A 21,588-nucleotide genomic window follows, 5' to 3' on the forward strand; every position below is an offset into this window, starting at 1 on the left:
TATTTCTGCAAGTAAAATATAAATGATAACAAAACTGAAAACCCCTTCAATCCCAAATTTTGATTAATATATTCATCACTGTACTTAATTCAATTACACATTAAAGATAATTTTCTCTTACTTTCAGTTAATTTGTCTTTGCGATCTGTAAATTTATCTGTTTTCCTGTGCTTTTTACTTTTTGGCGCATGCGCTCCAGTCACCCGCCGTTCCAAGATGGAAGAAAAGGGAACGATGTGATATCGCTGCATTGGATTTTTCTTTTATTTCTGCTTGGTGTTGATTGCAATTCCTGATTTAGACGCATTAATTATCTTTGAAGTACGTATTTTATGACACAAGTTACTTTTAGTGAGACTTTAAACAAAGAAAAGTTCCAAATGTTGCATTTTATTGCTTATATTTCTTTCAGAAGAACACAATTTTTACCCTCCTAACACAATTCAGGTCTCAGAATGGTCAATAGCAGTTTTTCCTGGAAATGCAAACTTTTGGCTTAATATGTTAATACAGTCAAATAGTGCACACAGTGACAATTCTGAAAAAAATTAATCTCAACTGCTCAGTTGTCCTTAAAAATCATTACCTTTGTATGTAAACCCCTGTGTTGGGAAACCATTTAGGCATTTATCAGTGACAGTAAGTAAGTAAACTTTATTTAAAGTGGTCGAAATATATTTACACAAAGTAGAATGAAAACATGAGCTTTTCAACATATTAATGAAGACACATATTACCACATAAGGATTTTGGACCTACATCAAACAAAAGACAACTGTTAAAAACAGGGTAGCCTCACTATAAAAAATGGCAAATTTGAAATTGATCATATAAATAAAACAAAAAATGGATCAATTCCAATCTGTCTTTTCCCATGCACAACCAAACAGTAAATGAGAATTTGATAGAAAAAAAAACTAATGACAGATCCACCAGAAAATATCCAAACATTGAAAAATATCATCACAAATAGTTGAGTGGGAAAAAAAGCCAGAAAAATATTTATCCACACAAGGTTGCTGGAGAAGACGTCATGAAGCTAATGATCCTGAAAGAATTAGCTACATCATGTACATACCTGTCAACTAACATATATTTTGCAGGGCACACCTGTGTTTTTAATACCCGTCTGGTGATCAAATAACCCAGGAATTCAGAAAATGACTCGTTTTCACCCATATTTCTGACCGGTATTGATACCAGTATTTAGAAGTGAAATATACATTTTAAAAAAGAAAACAATAAAAGTCAATGAAAGTCAAAACTTAGGATTTGCTTATTCATCTTGCCCTTAATTGAATGAATACAGCTATCAAAACATATTTTGACACTCCTTTGTTTGAAAAGTAACAAATCGCTTATTATTTCGTTAATTGTACCCCAGAAAGTTAAGGCCAGTCAAGTTTGACATACAATTCTATGTCCTGACTATAAGATTTGCCATTTGCAAATATCAATTATCCTATAAAAATCGTTTTGAAACAATTTGAACCTCTTAATACATTTCTGTTGGAGAGATACAAGTCCCTGATAAACTATTTTAAACCATTTAATTTTGTTACCACTTAAATATAAAATCTTCGAGTCAAATCCATATGCTCTAGATATTGCACTGGAAGTAAACATACTTGCTTCTTCTTTCTCTTATCTTCCTCCTGTGTAAAGGAGCATATTACCCAAAACTGATTTCTAATTATAGCTGAGGTTTATAAAATTCATTTATAAAAAGTATTGTGAATAAAACAATTAAAGGGCATTGCTTTAGAAAGATATTTAATTGATGATAAATATTTATATAATTAACAAATAAACATCTTATACGTTCAGGTATTTCACATCCAATATTTTATGGTAATATTCTTTACAAAGCACAAAAATGTCAGCATTCACCTCAAAAGCTAACCAAACCTTTAAACAGACTTATTCGGAAAGGATATAGTTACGATACTGTTTTCAAGTCATTAAGGATTGCATATTTTGGTATTAGTATTGATTCACTCATAGGGTCTTTGCATTGGAAATAAACACATTTATTCTAAAACCAGTTGTTGGCATGATACAGGTTATGTTCTTCTCATATATTTTATGATGGTATGATACTAAACCCCTAACGGGAGGGATTGTACTTGATTTTCATATGATGAAGACATAATCTTTCAATCAGTTTAATTGAGGTCTGGAGCTGGCATGTCAGTAACTGCTAGTAGTCCTTTGTTCATTTATGTATCATTGTCATTTTGCTTAGTTTCTTTTGTTACCTATTCTGACATCGGACTCGGACTTCTTTTAAACTGAGTTTTTCTGTGCGTATTGCTATGTGTTTCTTTATTCTACATTGGCTAGAGGTATAGGGGAAGGGTTGAGATCTCACAAAACTTGTTTAACCCCGCCCCATTTTTGCGCCTGTCCCAAGTCAGGAGCCGCTGGCCTTTGTTAGTCTTGTATGTTTTTTAATTTTAGTTCAATTATATATTTTGGAGTTTAGTATGACGTCCATTTTCACTGAACTAGTACACAATTTTATTTAGGGGCCAGCTGAGGACCACCTCCAGGTGCGGGATTTTCTCGCTGTGTTGAAGACCCATTGGTGGCCTTCGGCTGTTGTCTGCTCTTTGGTCGGGTTGTTGTGTCTATTTGACATATTCCCCATTTCCATTCTCAATTTTACAATAGTGAATATTTTTAGTAAACTGGTATATGTTATAGCATGTATAGTATATATTATAAATAAAAACTGAAAATAGAAATTGTCCTAATTCAACGATCATTTATAATTTTGCAATGGAGAAAGGAAATATGACTGGCGAACAGCAACTGTCACACAAGCTTACAAGAAAGATTAAGAAATACATACTAGCAAGCTACAGGCTAATATCCCCAACATGCATCTGTTGTAAAATAATTTACCAGTAACAAGACTAAACTTGCAGAGGCATATAATCCTATACACTGTCCAAAATAGCTTCAGGAGTAAATGATTATGTGAAACACAGCTCATTCAACGTACCGGTATTGAAAATACAAGTAAAAATCTGATATAAGGAAAACAAACAGATTTGCTAATTTTAAACTTCTCCAAAGCATTTGACAAGGTCTCTCACAGTAAACTCCAACATAAACTACACCATTATAGCATTAAAAGTCAGATGAACACATGGATAAAGTAATTTCTCACAAACTGAGCACAAGTAGTTATGATCAAAAGAAAAACATATGACGAAGTGAAAGTAGAATCTTGAGAACCACAAGGATCAATTTTAGGTCATGTCTTTTTCTTTTTTACATCAGCAACCTACCACAAGGCCTCCACTCAACAGTGAGACTATATAGGAAGATACTGTATTCTATAGTACCTTTCCATTTCCTTGGACTACGACTGCCAAAATATACATGAAGACCTGGACAAACTAGGAAAATAGGAAGAACTTTTACAAATGTAATTTCATTTTGAAAAATGCAGTATCCTTAGTGTTCTCCCTAGGCCGATATGACATTGGGGACATGCAGTGCCTTCAGAATATTTTCGTTGTGACTACAGTGCTTACATTATTGATCCACTGTGCCTTAATTGTTAATCTTTCAAAGTCATGGAATTTTCTAGCATTCCACAGGGTCCGGTATTCGGACCCATTCCCGATGGCTAAACCCCTACAGTTTTCCCAACTCATGAGGAAAAATTCCCAACAATATTTTTAGGGACATCTGAAAATTGTTCAAGTTACGTTTTCACCTATATTATTTGTGACAGCGATGTTCTATTTGTTCAACCGCTAGCTTTATGCTGAAAATCGCAAACAAGTTAAGTAATGTGTAAAACCGAGTAAAAACATATCCGACTGACAAAATACATTTGTACAACTTTGACAAATGGCTACTAAAAGAATTATAGAAAAGAAAGAAGAAACAGGAAATATTTTTTTACAGAAACTTGAAGACATTTTTATTTCACAAATGTTCCTGTTAAAATCCAATAAAATGTTACTTTCACTTTTCTTTATCACTAAAAAAAAATTGATATTGGATGTTTTTATAATGTAAAACCATTTCTACAGATCTAGGAGGTAATTTCTTCTCAGTTTTGAAGGGACAGTAAAAATCTGGATTGGCAATTGAATTTAGAAAAGTGTTAGTCTGCTTTGCCAGTTAAAAAAAATTTTATTCAGGATATCCCTGAATTTATTATTTTAAACTGTTACTGTCTATGAAGGTGAAAAAGGGGGTAAATTCTTATCACATGTGCGCTTTAAGAAGTATGGTATTTTGATTTTAATATAAACTTGATTGCCTTGTCAAGTTTGAAGTCAAAAACGACAGGAAAATAAAATTATAAATGGCAATCATGTAGTTACTTTACTTTATTTTCACAAAAAAGATCATTTCTAATGAACCATACACATTAAAACTCACATCTGGAATATTTGTTGGGTTTTCCCAATTTCATTGAAAACCGTGTGAAAAATTCCAAAAACTGCCCAGGGTCCTTTTTCCCAAAATAACCAGAAAAACTCCTGAGAGTGTTTATTTTCTAATTAAATTATGAAATGTTGATTACTTTAGTCAGGTTAATTATTGCCGCTGAGAAGTAATCAAACTTATTAGGCAATAATTGAAGGACTTCAGTTCATCCTCTATCTGAATTCACCTTATCAGAATGCATACACAGCATGTCAAATAGATAGATGTCTTTCCTTGATACTTTTTTCATTGTTTCAAGATTAGAGGAATAGCTGTCCAGTAATGATCTTGTACATACATGTAAGTACATTAAAATGATATAGCAGCATCCTTTTTTCTAGGTAAAAATGTGGCCATTACTGCTGGATATGACTCGTGATGACTCAAAACGAATACTACGGAGACTCGAATTAGAAGCATACTCTTCTTTAATATCAGCCTTCCGAGCTCAAGGAGATTTGACCAAAGAAAAGAAGAAGATTTTACAGGACTTGCAGTACTACTTGAGGTAATAGGATACAACAGATTTAAACCACAGTTGGACACTATGATCACCATTTTATAGATGAATGACTGGTTAACTATTATATGTGGGTGGTTGGAAGGATAATTATATTCCACCATTTCTATCCAATCACATTGTACAACATAGTTAAGGGACATTTTAAGTGTCATTCTCTTTGCTTGATATATTTAAAATTTTTGTACTATTCAACAAAAAAATCTATCCAATTTGGTCATTGTAACATTCATGTTACAGGAAGACAACCAGTAGCAGTTTAATTTTGTCTGTTGTCTATATTTGTTGTCTATATATGTCTGTTGTCTATATTTGTCTGTTGTCTATATTTGTCTGTTTTCTATATTTGTGTGTTGTCTATATTTATCTGTTGTCTATATTTGTCTGTAGTCTATATTTGTGTGTTGTCTATATTTGTCTGTTGTCTATATTTGTCTGTTGTCTATATTTGTCTGTTGTCTATATTTGAGTATTATGACATGGTTACTCATTGACATAACCAAGAAAAACTTTTAACTTTTAGTTGAGTGCAGGTATCTGTTACAGACACATTATGTTTGTTTAATTATACATGTATATATTTATTTAGTATTTCAACAGAAAGACACAGAGCTGAAGTACGAAGGGCCATTAATGATGAAAAGCTTTGCACAGTAGCTGATTAGTATGTAGCTATTTTATTATTAAGTTGTGAAAAATGACTAAACAGTGAAGATTGAATTGTTATCTTAAATTTATCTGGAATACCCTTTATGATCAGGGTTTCATGTGACTGGGTGACTAGGATAAAGAAATCTCTTTCCTGTTGACACCACCAAAACGAACATCTAGTAGCCTGAGTATTCAAACAGTCCTTTTCATCATCAGTAATTTTCCTTTTTTTTGTCAAGTTGATGTAACAGTAATTTTAAATTTATGATTAAAGAAATTCAAAGACAATATATTTCTTAAGAAACGAAGTGACAGCATTGATTTTTGTAGACTTGTGGTATGTTTTTGAAGGTACAACTTTGTATGCAAACAAATTAAACTATTTTCTTTTAATTCCGGTCTATTGTTACACCAGCAAACATCAAAAGATTAGGATTTAAGCAAAAGAAATTTCACTTCATTTAAAGGTGATTAAAATTGCTTTTATTTAATGTTTAATCCATTTATTGCATTAACACGTTATATTCCTTTCCAAATCAGATGTCAAATATTGTTTAGTTTTGTTAATTTTTCTCATCCCCTTCTGAAATTTATGATATCACCGCCACGGATCAGTGGCAGACCAACATAAACTTGTTCTTTAAGGTTATGAACTTTTCAGAATAAATGCCGAATTAGGGCTGTGGCCCAGGTTTTGCTGATTATGTGAAAATGTGAAAGTGCGAGAGTCATTGCATCCTTTGGACATATTCCAAGATGCTATTGTAACAACATCATACTGTTTATCAGAGATAAATGTACTATTTAAGGGAATGTCTGTGTAGTATTTCAGGGCCAAATACAATGTCAGAATGGCTGATAGAAGGCAGGAGATTGATACCATTAATGCCAAGACTGGTTCCACAGACTGCTTTTACTGCTAAAGCTAATGAGGCTGCCAACTTGCAGGCAGAAAAGAATGCTAGTATGCCTGTTCCATCATTGACAGGAAATAAAGATTGTAAGTGTTCGTTACTAGTATGCCTGTTCCATCATTGACAGGAAATAAAGATTGTAAGTGTTCATTACTAGTATGCCTGTTCCATCATTGACAGGAAATAAAGATTGTAAGTGTTCATTACTAGTATGCCTGTTCCATCATTGACAGGAAATAAAGATTGTAAGTGTTCATTACTAGTATGCCTGTTCCATCATTGACAGGCAATAAACATTGTAAGTGTTCATTACTAGTATGCCTGTTCCATCATTGACAGGCAATAAACATTGTAAGTGTTCATTACTAGTATGCCTGTTCCATCATTGACAGGCAATAAACATTGTAAGTGTTCATTACTAGTATGCCTGTTCCATCATTGACAGGCAATAAACATTGTAAGTGTTCATTACTAGTATGCCTGTTCCATCATTGACAGGAAATAAAGATTGTAAGTGTTCATTACTAGTATACCTGTTCCATCATTGACAGGCAATAAACATTGTAAGTGTTCATTACTAGTATGCCTGTTCCATCATTGACAGGCAATAAAGATTGTAAGTGTTTGTTACTAGTATACCTGTTCCATCATTGACAGGCAATAAACATTGTAAGTGTTTGTTACTAGTATGCCTGTTCCATCATTGACAGGCAATAAAGATTGTAAGTGTTCATTATTCAAATAAATGTATACACATATATTCATCTAGTTAAACATATGTTTAACTTCCATCAATAAAAATGCCTACTCCTTCCCTTAGTAATGGATTTAACTGTTCTGTTCTGTCTTGAAACAAGATAAGAGAACACAATAGATTTGCACATTTAATTTTTTTTATTATGATTTTGCTATAAGCATATAAGTGAACAATTTATCTAATGTATTAATATTCTCCACCACCCAAAAAATCTTGTGACAACTCTATTATATTGAGAGAATAGTTATATCTGGAAGTCAATATAGTATAGTATTGATTGAAAAAAAATCATTTACTTTTTTTTAGTGACAGTCAGCTCTTCTCCTCCATTACCAGTGAATAATAATATTGTGACAAAAACAAACAGACCAAGTAGTCCAAATTCTAATGTTGTAGTCCTGCCTAGTGGAATGTCAATTCACATCAAAGGTAACTATTAATATGCATAAAATTTATAAGATTGGACAGGGTGATATGTTTTATATTGATTAGTAATGCAAAAGGCAAGGTTTAAAAACTGTACACTTATACCCACCCTTGTGTACAGAATCTTAGTGCATTGACATTTGAAGAATGATTTGTTGTAGCTACTGTAAATTCAGAATTAAGTAATGCTTCAGTATAATTATTCTTAATTACTAATTATGGAATGTTTTTGAGAGCAGGGTTTAATACGCATGATTGAGGAAGTTAATCAGAAAAGTTATTGTTTTTTTACCACACATTTATTGAAAAGTGAAATAAGGAGATTTTTTTACAAGGCCCTGATAAATATTTTGTGATAGCAAACTGGCTGCTATCTGTTTGAATGTACTTATTAATTGTACCAAATGATTTTACGTTCATAGGTGGACTGAACACAGAAGATGAAGACGAAGGACCTGAAAGGAAAAGACGTAGAAGTCATTCCAGCGAGAGCTTGGTATCTCCATCAGCATCAACACAGACACCAAGAGTAACATATACTACAACAACCCCCAGTCCTGTTACTGGTATATCCCCAATGAAAATTACTATCAGTAAAAGTCCTAGAAGTCAAATGACAACCACTGCTTCTCAGTCACAAAAGGTATTCAATATTTTTATTAGCTCAACTAGAATGTTTATTTCGAAATTCTGAATTCAAATTCATGGCTTTTAGTGATTTAAAATTTCATAAATGATGCCTTATTTCATGGGATGTAATGTTAAATTATCAAATAAAGTAATTTTCAAATTGAATTTTGATTGATTACTGTGATATCTTTTTCTTTTCTATTCATTTGATTTTGCTATAGTGCTATTTATTTGAATGTTACCAATGCCTGATAAGTACTAAATATGAAGGGATACATTATAATTTGTGTTATTAAAAAAAGATATAGGGTAATATTTATTGGATTGGTAGTAAACAAAACAGTATGAAACAAATATAGGTATAACAGAGATTTTATTTTATTTTTACTAGGTTATTTTAGTATCTTCTGGTCAAACTTCTCCAAATGTTCTACAGAAATCTATCACAGTTCCAGTTGTAAAAACATCAACCAACTTGACAGGAAGCAATAAAGCCTCCATTATACTACCAAATTCAACAGGGACATCTACTGTCATCACCACACCAACTATGGTATCTGCTGGTTCAGGTAGATAGATATATATATATATATCATATAAGTTTTAAAAATATAATAATTTTGAAAAAGTAAAAAATGTTGCTGAGAATGCACATAGAAATAGTACCAGTACTTGCTTGATGGTGTGCCTATTTCATGGTGTTATTTTAAAAAGAAGAGAAGTTTTTAAAAGCAACGTAGGATTGTGTGTGAAATGGTAGTGCATAAAATTGAAGATGGTAGTAAATGTGATTTGTTTTGAAATATTTATGAATATTCTGTCTACTAATTACCCTCAAAATTACTTAAAGGGGTATTAGCTTTCAAATTTATATTCATCGATTTGACTCAAATTCTCATATTTGATGTATAACATACTGAAAAGTATATGTGAATTATAAAAAGTCTAAAATAAACAATTAACGATGCATGGACTCGATAATATGTATCAGCATTTCATGTGTATTTTAGTCTAGATGTCATCTAATAAACCATCGGGGTAACCTCCGAAGACTGCCGATGGTCATATAACCCGATATAAACATAAATATAGAACACATGCCATTGGATTTTTCTAGTTCTGTTTTATTTCATATTATAGCTTAAAAAATATGTTAATCCTCATTTGTACCTGTATACAAATGAGTTTTTGTGGATAGAGTCAGTCAACCAAATGGTTTACTCTTGTTTAACTTTCAATAATGACATTCTTTCCTTTTTAAAAGCTGAACACGCCTTCTTAATTCGTAAGCCATCTCTAGCTAAGGGGTTAACTTGAAGGTCACATGAATATGGTTTAAATGAGGTCCAATTATTCACTTGCAAGTGAATAATTCATCAGCGATGTTTCTTAGCTTATTTTGACAAAATTTAACCAAGCTGGCTGCTTAAAGCAGTGATATTGTTGTTTTTTTTCAAAACTACCTCTACCGTTTTTTATTGGGAAATTTGTATATTTTATTCTAAACACATCTCCAATTTTTTGCTGACCTTTGCTGTCTTTTTTGCACCGTTTTTTTATGTATATTTTGGTTGTCAGACATTTTCAATCTGAAAGGTACTTTTCAGAGAGGGGAAAGAAACAGAAGCAATGATGGTACTTAATGCATTGAAAACCACATGTGTTACAAACACCATGATAATTCTGATCAGAAAACTGGATCTCAAAAGTGCTTTCTAATATCAAAATACATGAATACGATATTTACAAACATTAGTACCAATGCCATCACTGTTTGAGAAAATGTAAAACGTTTTTGGGAGGAATTTTAAGCCATTTTTTTTTAGTAATTGGGAATTTTCTCTAGGGGAAAAAGCCGAATTTCGGCTGTAATTTGAGGCAAACAATATCACTGTAAAGGGAATTATTATTTCACTGTTTCACTTTCAATAATAATTGAACAAAAATAAAATCATATTTTAATTATACCCCCGTTTTAAAAAAGTATGGGTATACTGTTTTACCTCTGTCTGTCCGTTCATCCATCAGTCCGTCCGTCCATCCCATGAATATTTTTCGTCGCTTCTTTCTCAGGAACTACATTACAAGGATTTCTGAAATTTGGTTTCAGGGTTTATATAAGTCAGCTATACCGTGTGATGCGTTTTCAGATTCATCACTCAACAACTTCCTGTTTACCCTCAAGTATTTGGGCGGGGGTATCATCAGTGAGCAGAAGCTCACAGTTGCACTTGCGGAGGGGAATTAAGTTTTACTCTTGTCCGTCCGTCTGTATGTACGTCTGTACGTCCCAAAATTGGTTTCCGTTCTCTAACTTTAGTTTGCCTCAACCAAATGTTATGAAACTTATACACAATGCTTATTACCACAAAACACAGATCAAGTCACTTTTACCCTTCTAGAGTTATGCCCCTTTACAAATGGAAAAATTGCTGAATTTTTCGATTCTGTTCTCTAACTTTAGTTTGCCTCAAAATGTTATGAAACTTATACACAATGCTTATTACCTCAAAACACAGATCAAGTTTGAATTTTGGTTCTAGAGTTATTTATTTTTCATAGCTAATGCCCCATTAAATTGAGAAATAATAATAATTTATTGACAGGTACTTCAGTTACAAGTTCTACAATGACCTTCTTAACACCTACAGTTAGTATACCAAGACCTAGAGTGAAGACTTTCCCCAGACAGAGGTTTCCTAATGTAAGTACAATCTGAAAACAGTTGTGATAAGTTACAAATGTAATTAACTTTGAAGTTCTTTCACCCAAATGAGAAAACCTGTCTGTATCCTGTGATTCCTAATTATTTTTTTTTACAATTTCTGCACTAAAAACATTTGCTCTGTACCTATAACATTCTAACAGTTAATATCAAACCACTTGAATGGCATAAAACTTACGAGATATAATCAAATACAGTTTTTTTTTTGTAGATTTGTGATTCTTTTGAGTTATAAAAATAATTTTTTAACATCAATTCAGCTGTATATTGATGTTGACTTTTCTTCAAAAATACCTTTTTGAGGTGATTTGGACAAACTTGCATTCTCTTACAACTAAGGGTTAAATTTCCAAACGTCTTATATATATTACAGTCTTCAAATGTCACTAAATTTAAACATTCATTTAATGCAGTGAGCTTTATTTGATGATGCTTACATTTATTGTGTTGTCTGACCGTGTCAAGCTGGGGCAACGATAGTGGCTGTTGTCTTGTGTTGTTGTCTGACCGTGTCAAGCTGGGGCAATGATTACGTCTGTTGTCTTATGTTGTTGTCTGACCGTGTCAAGCTGGGGCAACAATTACGTCTGTTGGCTTGTGTTGTTGTCTGACCGTGTCAAGCTGGGGGCAATGATTACGTCTGTTGTCTTGTGTTGTTGTCTGACCGTGTCAAGCTGGGGCAACGATTAGATCTGTTGTCTTGTGTTGTTGTCATCTAAGTCACCACTTTGTTAATTGCAACAACTTCAAGACATCTTGACAGTATCCTACCTAAATTCTTCTACAAGACATGAAGTTCAATATTTGCTAAGGACTGAGAATATCAATTTTAAGTTAACATTTACTTATAGGTCCAGCAAGGTGTGCAGAAACCAGGCGTTGTGATACCAATGGGTCCTCAACCTGTTCAGCCAAATCCTCAAACTGTTCAAAACATACACATCAAATCTGTCAAATCACCCAATGTCCAGATCAGACAGGAAGGAGGTATGTTTATTATACTGATATTTAAATTCTAACTTAAAAGGATGCATATAAAATATAAGTAAAGACAAACAAAATATGATCAACAAGCATGCCAACAGGAAGAATTGTGTATGCTGTTCAAAGGAGACAGCTATTTGTTCAGTTATGGTACTCTTTCATGATTAGTTTTAGGTCCAGCATAGGCTAAACCTCAACTGTGTATTATAAAATAGATCTGTTAATATTAACCAAAAAGAAGGAAGTTGAGAAATCTGGTAAGAAAAATTTATTTGCTCAAGAAATAGATTTTGATATCCAATTTCATAATTGAAACATAACTTACACAAGATTGCAATAGACTTACAGTTTTGCTTTGATATACATTTATAGGCATGAAAATAATTAGTGCTGGAGGATCTGGGAAAATATTACCAAAAATCTCTCAGACAACATCAGCTTCTGGTACCCCTGTGGTTGTGGTTAGTGCTGGTTCATCATTGTCAAGTTCATCTAATGTTACCATGGTAACCAGACCTATCACTTCAATAGGTATGACATAGTGTAACATTTATTCAATATATGTGCATGAGTCATATAATAGGTTTTTTTATTACAGTTTCCTACAGTTTTTAACTTTCCTGTTAGTAATATTAGCAATCAGTAAAAAGATACGGAGGATTTTATATTGTAATCTTTAAGGTTTTGCCAAGGCTTTTTGTTACCACTGCAGGATTAATCTTCAAACTTGAAATCTCATTGTAAATGAACAGTAATTAATGAATAAAACAGATAGAGTATTATTGTTATTTTTTGAAAGTTGGCTTAATCAGTAGATGTCCATACGATAACACCAATAAATGATTTTTTTTCAACATTTTACATTAGTATTTATTATATATTTGTAAGACAGGCTGAATAAGATTTTCAACTTACAATGTTGTTAATGAATAGTAAAAGTTTCAAATGTGTTTGTTAGTAAGTATACATATGTCCTTAAATTTTAGACTATCTTCTGTAATGCTTAGCTATAAGTAATGGTTAATTCTTAATAACTAGAGTTCCATTATTCTTAAGTTTTACTCATTTGGCAAAGTTTTACATAATTTACTTTTGTAGGTCAGAGTGGAGCAAAGATTTTAAATATCACAACACAAGGTGGAAAGATAATCTCAACAGGGACAGCAAGGAACCCTAATGTTGTCACTGTCAACCCTAAAACTTTACAACTTCATGCTGTTAAAACCTCTGGAAATAAACTTGGTAATTATACCTGAATTACAAATATGGTTTGGTATTTGCATTTGCTTGACCATGGTGGATTTATTTCCCATTGCAGATTTCTCCGCAATCCTATTTGAGACTTATTTTGCACTTGGTTATTCTGGATCATGATAATAAATGGCAGGATGGCAAGCTGCATTTCAATTTACTAGCAGTTTGTTTATAATCTGTCAATGGTTAATGGTTGATTCCAGTTTAAAATTTTCTTTGAATAAAGAACTTTGAATATATTACTGTCAACAGTATAGAAAAACAAGTTATTCTGCCACAAAAAAGGACAATTTTTAATCGAATACATTCTTTAAATGAAAATATCAAAACAAAAGTTTGTTTTGTATTACTTATTACCTTGAACTTTATACATGTGCTTACTGTGTATACACACAGAGAAAAAGATTTAACCTCTTAGAAACACAATTGCTTATCAGGAGTATAGCACCCTCCGTATTATTCCCCCCGAAGGTGCCTGGGGATTTGAAATATGGTCACTACAGGTCATCTTCTGACGGCAGTAAAACCGTTGCCAAAATGGGGCGTCCATTTGGCTGTGTGGGATTAATTTCAATTTCAAATTAATTTTATTGTTTGAAAAGATCAATGCCTTAAGGGATAGATGTCTTGTGAGTATTTCATTTTTATTTACACCTAATTACATAAAAAATAACCATTTGTGTAAGAACCAAATATGTTACAAATACACAGCCATGTCTGGTTAGAATGGGGACTTTAAATCCAATGCGCTCTCTGCACATTAAGAACCCTTGCAACAACTCTGAGAGGGGTCCATAGGTGGCTTGTTGCAAGGCAAAATTTCTGTCCCTATCCTATTTACCATCATTTTCAAGTGGCAGTCCAAATATCCCTGACCTTCATCCCAGATGGCCTCTATTACAGGACCTATCTATTGTATTTATTGTAAATTTGTTCTCATCCTGAAAATGCATGAAAAAAATTGCCACTTGACATTAAGCAACCAACAATCAATCAATCCGTATTTTTAATGTTAATGAACCCTCAGCATTGCTTATGTTTATTAGTGGGATGTCTTTAAAAGGCTCAACTTATATAACTAGGCTTATGGTCCTGTCAAAAATATATTTGATATGATTTATTCATATGAATGAAAATCACAATTTTAACTCCTTGTTGATCAAATCAGTTTGTAGTTATTTCCTCTTGTTTACAGTGGAAATATTATTTCTCATTGGAATTAGTTATCAGTGAGAAAAATATCCTGAAATAAGATATGTTGTATGTGATTGTGTTGGCTAATAGTATCTTTGTTACATTTGTGTGAGCTGATATTAGTTTGATTTAAATTTCAGGAGGTAAACCAAATGTTATAGTGGTACAGAAAACTCAACCAAGACGATCTATCAGTACTCCAACTAGTACTGCATCCAAAACAATCAAATCATCTGCTTTTGAAAAGGTAAACATTGATGTGCTTTGATTTTAATATTAAATACTAGCAGTATGCATTTCACTGGAGATAAAATACCCTTGATATATTAAAAAGTCTTAAATGATGTACAAAGCATGATGAATAAGAGATGAGTTCTTAATCTTATATATATATCCTTAATTACGATTTTGTTATTCATATGTAAAAGGAGCATTAGCCTAAATTAATTATTTATATAAAAAAAAAGTAGTAAGAATAATCTGCATCTATAGAAGACAGTTTTATACATATAATGGTAACAAATTGGTATACTATTTAGTTTATTGTCTCGCCTTGACGGAGTCAAAAAGCGAGACATAGTTATGCTGTTTCTGGCGGCGGCGTCGTCAACAATGTATAAGTTTGTGATTAGGTCTAGTTCATGGTGAACCACTAGTGGTAGGTCAATGATATTTGGTATGCAGTTGTATTAGCATTGGCACATCTCATTACCATGAAGATTATTTGGCCCCACCCCCTCAGTCAAGGTCTATTGACTTTGGAACTTTTCATAGTTAACATGTATTAGTTTGTGATTAGGTCAATTTATGGGGAACCACTAGTGGTAGGTCAATGATATTTGGTATGCAGTTGTATAAGCATGGCCATATCTCATTTCCATGGAGATTATTTGGCTCCGCTGCCTTAGTCATGGTCTATAGACTTTGAAAATTTTGCTAAGTTTACATGTATTAGTTTGTGATTAGGTTAGTTCAAGGGGAACCATTAGTGGTAGGCGAATGTTAATTGGTGTTCAGTTGTATAAGCATTAGCACATCTCATTTCCATGAAGAATATTTGGCCCCACCCCTCAGTCATGGTCTATTTACATTGAAACTTTGGTTAGTTTACATGTATTAGTTTGTGATTAGATCAGATTAGGATGAACTGCTAATGTTAAGTCGTCGGTATTTGGTATGCAAATTTATTGGCATTTGCAAGTATCGTTTCCATGGAGATTATATAGCCCCACCCCTGATCATGGTTCATTGACTTTGAAACTTTTACATAGTTTACAAGTTAATGTTTGTGTTTAGGTTTGTTTAAAGGGAACGACTTATAATAAGTCAATGGTATTTGGTATGCAGTTGTATTAGCATTGGCACATCTCATTCCATGGAGATTGTTTAGCCATGTACCTTCAGTCATGGTTCATCGACTTTGAATATTTGCATAACTTACATGTTAAAGTATTGCAATTTTAATTTCAACATTTGCATTATCAAAATTACAAAAAAGGCGAGACATATCTCTGTGATAACAGTTTATTAAGAATAACAATAACGAAATACTTTTTATTTGTTTTAGGAATTGGTAAATTTTTTGCAAAGACAAGATTCTACAAAACATATTGTAGTATCAACACCAAGTGGTCAAAGAACAATAGAGAGAAAGGTTATTGTGACTACTCCAGGTCAGCTGGAAGCCACTAGACAGGTTTGTTATACTCTCAGAAAACATCACAAATATTGTATCTGACTAGACTTACATTTATCCAGTATATATAGCTTGATTTTTAATTTGTTTATGTATAATGATGAGTTTCAAATTAAAACTTTGTACTTACTTTTGACAGAATCACTGTCCTTGCAAAATAAAATGTGGTAGAAATTGTATTTGTTCATTATTTTTTTATCCTTGTCCCCTTACATTGTTTAAAGATTAATATTAATATACCATTAAATCAAGCAGAAATGAAAATACTATTTATTTCGTACTGGGTTTTGTAGAGAATCAGAATGGAAGCAGAAGCCAAGAATAACAACATTTTAGCAGATTTAATAAAGGCTGCCGGCATACAAGAGGGGGAAGGTAGTGGAGATGTTACCATTAATCTGGATGAGGCTACAATGGCTGCTCTTACAGCATCCAGTCAGGGATCCGAACAGAACAGAGGTTAGTTTAAATAGATATAGGAAGATGTGGTATGAGTGCCAATGAGACAACTCTCCATCCAAGTAACAATTTATAAAAGTAAACCATTATAGGTCAAGGTACAGCCTTCAACACGGAGCATTGGCTCACACCGAACAGCAAGCTATAAAGGGCCCCAAAAATTACTAGTGTAAAACCATTCAAACGGGAAAAACCAACGGTTTAATATATATAAAAACGAGAAACGAGAAACACGTATGAACTACATAAACAGACGACAACTACTGTAAATCAAATTCCTGACTTAGGACAGGTGCAAACATTTGCAGCGGGATTAAACGTTTTAATGGTACCAAACCTTCTCCCTTTTTCTGAAACAATAGTATAACATCACAACATAGAAAGACACACTATAAAATATCAATTGGAAGGCTGAACTCAATCAAAAAACGTAAATTAATACTTTTCAGTTAGTTAAGCACCTACTTCCTATTAACTGATACTATGATTTTTGGGGTAAAGATTGCATTCAATTTTACTGATTTTATCACTGCTTTTGATATACACAGAAAACAGTGCATTGAGCACAACATTCTATACATCCTAGCTATGAAAATTTCAAGAAATTAGACCTAATTTTAGTTGAAACAATTACAATTATGTCTCCAATTCATAGTATTGCCTTCCAATGCCTTATACAATGCAGTGTTTAATTTTTAGTTTCCACTGCAAAATGAATGCAATTTTCATTCTTCAGTGCTCACAAGCACTGATTGTCATATGTTGAAGAAACTGGAAAAAAAATTGTCACACATTTCTCATGTTCTTTTGAACAGAATGACTTCATATTTAGTCAGCGATTTGGCAGTGATGAGTACTTTTTTCCTGAAATAGAATTACAAAATGGATATGCTTTTCACAACAACTTGTGCATTTTCTTGTTATTTTTATATCTGAGCAGATCAAAAATTAAATTTATCTTGTGAATATCACCTCTTTGGAACTCTGTTATCCCAACTGCATATTTAGGGTATGAAATCTAAATATAAATAAGATCATGGTGAACATTTATAACCATCTGGCCAGTAGCCTAAGAAAATATGTAAATCAGTCAATTTATAGACAGTTCTGATTAAACAGAGATTTGTGTAGGCATTCTTTAACAACTATGATGTATTAGATTATTTTTTTTTTGTATTGCAGTTGTAACTAGTCAAGCTCTGCCTAGTAATGAATGGTTTGAGTATGATGATGGAAACCAGGCCTACACCAGTCAGGGTATAGATAACCAAGCCTTACAGGCCATTATTGATTCTCAGCCTTCCACCTCTCAGGATAAACCTAAGGTTACCGTACAGAGGTAAGGCCCCCTTCTCCTTAGATAACCAACCATTACAGGCCATTATTGATTCTCAGCCTTCCTCTTCTCAGGATAAACCTAAGGTTACCATACAGAGGTAAGGCTCTCATTCCCCTTAAATAACCAAGCCATTGATTCTCAGCCTTCCACTTCTCAGGATAAACTTTAGGTTAATGTACAGAAGTAGGGTCACCTTCCCCTTAGATAACCAAGCCATACAGGCCATTATTGATTCTCAGCCTTCCACTTCTTAGGATAAACCTAAGGTTACAGTACAGAGGTTAGGCCCCTCCCCCTTAGATAACCAAGCCATACAGGCCATTATTGATTCTCAGCCTTCCACTTCTCAGGATAAACTTTAGGTTAATGTACAGAAGTAAGGCCCCCTTCCCCTTAGATAACCAAGCCATGCAGGCCATTATTGATTCTCAGCCTTCCACCTCTCAGGATAAACCTAAGGTTACCATACAGAGGTAAGGCTCTCATTCCCCTTAAATAACCAAACCATTGATTCTCAGCCTTCCACCTCTCAGGATAAACTTTAGGTTTATGTACAGAAGTAAGGCCCCCTTCCCCTTAGATAATCAAGCCATACATGCCATTATTGATTCAACTTTTCATGAAAAATCCACAGAGGTAAGACTCCCTTCTTAGTTTTGATTAGAAAATATATGCACAGACCAGATACAGTTTCTGAACTTAGACACCTAAAGAAGTATCTAGTACATGTCCTTCTGGCAGATTCTATCTGATCAACAACATTTTCATAGACTTACAATAATGTGAAAGTTTATTTGATACCTGTCACATTATGTTGAAGAATTTCAACCTAAATTCAATCATGATCAGTAAAGATGGCAGCACTTTTAAGAATCAACATTCTTGTTAACTTTTATGGTATTAAAAAACCTATTGTTATTTTGAATGAGTAACAAATGATGCGATAGACAATTATGCCAATTGATAGATACTGATAAGAAAGCAAATTAAGGATAAATTATTACTCAGGAGAAACCAGTTTACACTTTTTATCTCATCTGGAAGCCATCAATTGTCATCCCTTCTCTGTCTGTTAACTTCACATTCAGATCTTTGTTTGTGGAGAACCACTCAACAGACTACCCGCCAAATGGGAGAAATCCAGGGATGGCCATATTTTTATACAACAGTCAACCCTTGGGGTCACATATCATTGAAGAGATATGAAAGGAAATGGAGGGATATGTAGCTTTCAAGTATTTACTTACATTTATTAATTAATAAATTAGAAACCTGTGATCTGTTTTAAGCTTTGAACACATACAAGCCTGTTAAATATGGAACAATAAATCAAACCTATATAATTACAGGGCTTCCAGTATAGATTTGAGTCAGTTAAATGTTGATCAGTTATCTCAGCAACAATACTACACAATAGGTAAGATCAGTATCATTAAAAGGGTTAATTACAATTTAAAGATCTTATGACAACTTTTTATAAAAATTCAATTTGAAAGGGTATAAGAGCAAATATTTTTTCTTGTGCTTTTTCTTTTATAGCCACCAATATATTATTGTATGGTATGAAACTTATGAAACTGAAGAAAATAAAATCTTCATGAATGTTTTTTGTCTTTGAAAACTTTTTATACAACTGGAATTATTATTATTCTATGTCATTTTGATTGCAGTTAAAATGTATCAAATTAAAGAATGAGTAATGATTTCTATTTTCAGAACAAGCCATGAGGATGTTAAATCAACCAGACAAAACAGCTGAGGGAGTATCAATTCTTAGAATGGACTCTACTGAAGGAGAGCCTCAGCAGACATCAGAGGTCAGTTCAGTGTTCTACCTAAACATAAATCCCTGGAGGCAATGCCTGCTTTATAACAAAAATATAAAAGCTTTCTGCTTCTTTTACTACCCAGTCTCTGTTTTCCGACTGGATTTCTTGTTCCCTGGAGGACCTTCAGAAATGGTCAATGCTGCTTGCGAAAATAGAAAATTAACAAAAAATTCTTTCAAAAAAATCATGTGAATTCCAAATTGGTACCAACTTTATTGCTTAGAGATTTTCCTAAAAGAATTATAAGTCAAGGTTCTAATCACATTCAACATTGCAATTGGCCACCATTATATGCTAAAGATATACAATTTGACAATTATTTCAATTAGAATGAATAACCTATTGTTCGGAGAACAATTGTAGGTCTTTTCAACCAAATTCATTTAAGATAAGAAAATTTGGATAATAAGATTGAGAATGGAAATGGGGAATGTGTCAAAGAGACAACAACCCGACCATAGAGCAGACAACAGCCGAAGGCCATCACTGGGTCTTCAATGCAGGGAGAGAAACTCCCGCACCCGGAGGCGTCCTTCAGCTGGCCCCTAAACAAATATGTATACTAGTTCAGTGATAATGGACGTCATACTAAACTCCAAATTATACACAAGAAACTAAAACTAAAACTAAAAAATGTTTAAGGCACTTTTTTTCACAAATTAAGGGAGATATTAAGCCACTTCCGTTTAAATCAAAGTCACTTCTGGTGTCAAATTAAAGCTTACTTTATGCTGATTCCAAAAATATATGGTTTCTATATACTTTTGCTTGAAATAAGGGAGATAAGTTGCTACTTCCGGTTTACAAAATTTTACTTCCGGTATCAACTGATTGGTTACTTCACACGGATGCTAAGCAAATATTGGGTTACTTCACACTGATTCCCAAAACATATGGTTATAGGTACTTTCAAATGAAATCAGTGTGGCAAATGGCTACTTCCCAACATTAGGTCAATTCCAACTGACCTTTTCAAGGTGTTGTGTCTACTAACTGAATGCAAAAGACCCCATGGCTTTATCATGTATAAATATATATATATATATATATATGAATTTATAGCAAAGGCCAAAATCTAGAATGACAACTTTAGCTTTGACCTTGACCTTAATTTCAAGATCATAAAGCAAGGACCTCAAATCAAAAGACCCTAAGTCTATACTATATATGGTTAAAGAGTTATATCACAATGCAGCTAATTTTAAACATTAGAAGGGAAAAAAACTCCCATTTAATGTCAATGCCCCCTTATAACCAAAATTGTTATGTTACAACATGTCGCAATTAAAAGTTTAGTAATTTGTCCATATCTTGTACGGTTTCTGAGGAGAAGCAATAAGCCAAAATCAAAATTTGGAACATGACTTCTTTTTATGCCCTACCTACGATAATAGAGGGGCATTATGTTTTTCAGTCTGTCCCGCTTCAGGTTAAAGTTTTTGGTCAAGGAAGTTTTTGATGAAGTTGAAGTCCAATCAACTTGAAACTTAGTACACATGTTCCCTATAATATGATCTTTCTAATTTTAATGGCAAATTAGAGTTTTGACCCCAATTTCACGGTCCACTGAACATAGAAAATGATAGTGTGAGTGGGGCATCCGTGTACTATGAACACATTCTTGTTAAAGTTATGCATCTACAATTCACATTTCATTCCAGACAACTGAGAAACAGGGCATTCCCACCATATTTTGGAGTCATTTTTAATTCTGGTCAATTTTAAAATGCAATGAAAAATTGTGAAAACCCTGTA

At 33.1% G+C, this 21,588-nt stretch overlaps 1 protein-coding gene across 2 annotated transcripts in view; it reads left to right on the forward strand.

The window, feature by feature from the left end:
• Positions 1 to 210: 210 nt before the first annotated feature.
• Positions 211 to 21,588, forward strand: part of LOC127739382 (BRCA2-interacting transcriptional repressor EMSY-like) — a 34,084-nt gene continuing 12,706 nt past the window's right edge. Inside the window, exons 1-17 of one of the 2 annotated variants that reach the window (XM_052251083.1) lie at positions 211 to 321; positions 4,797 to 4,963; positions 5,565 to 5,639; positions 6,451 to 6,626; positions 7,604 to 7,726; positions 8,146 to 8,366; positions 8,745 to 8,922; positions 10,960 to 11,057; positions 11,930 to 12,065; positions 12,435 to 12,593; positions 13,161 to 13,304; positions 14,651 to 14,757; positions 16,078 to 16,206; positions 16,500 to 16,665; positions 17,848 to 18,004; positions 19,354 to 19,421; positions 19,721 to 19,821. In XM_052251083.1, the coding sequence (XP_052107043.1) occupies positions 4,803 to 4,963; positions 5,565 to 5,639; positions 6,451 to 6,626; positions 7,604 to 7,726; positions 8,146 to 8,366; positions 8,745 to 8,922; positions 10,960 to 11,057; positions 11,930 to 12,065; positions 12,435 to 12,593; positions 13,161 to 13,304; positions 14,651 to 14,757; positions 16,078 to 16,206; positions 16,500 to 16,665; positions 17,848 to 18,004; positions 19,354 to 19,421; positions 19,721 to 19,821 (2,199 nt within the window). In that variant the 5' untranslated portion in view covers positions 211 to 321; positions 4,797 to 4,802. Of the gene's footprint in view, positions 322 to 4,796; positions 4,964 to 5,564; positions 5,640 to 6,450; positions 6,627 to 6,831; positions 7,051 to 7,603; positions 7,727 to 8,145; positions 8,367 to 8,744; positions 8,923 to 10,959; positions 11,058 to 11,929; positions 12,066 to 12,434; positions 12,594 to 13,160; positions 13,305 to 14,650; positions 14,758 to 16,077; positions 16,207 to 16,499; positions 16,666 to 17,847; positions 18,005 to 19,353; positions 19,422 to 19,720; positions 19,822 to 21,588 lie in introns of those variants that run through there. The other variant, XM_052251084.1, reaches the window with a different exon arrangement.

Source organism: Mytilus californianus, unplaced genomic scaffold, assembly GCF_021869535.1.
Source record: "Mytilus californianus isolate M0D057914Y unplaced genomic scaffold, xbMytCali1.0.p SCAF_4, whole genome shotgun sequence".
NCBI classification, from domain to species: Eukaryota; Metazoa; Mollusca; class Bivalvia; order Mytilida; family Mytilidae; genus Mytilus; species Mytilus californianus.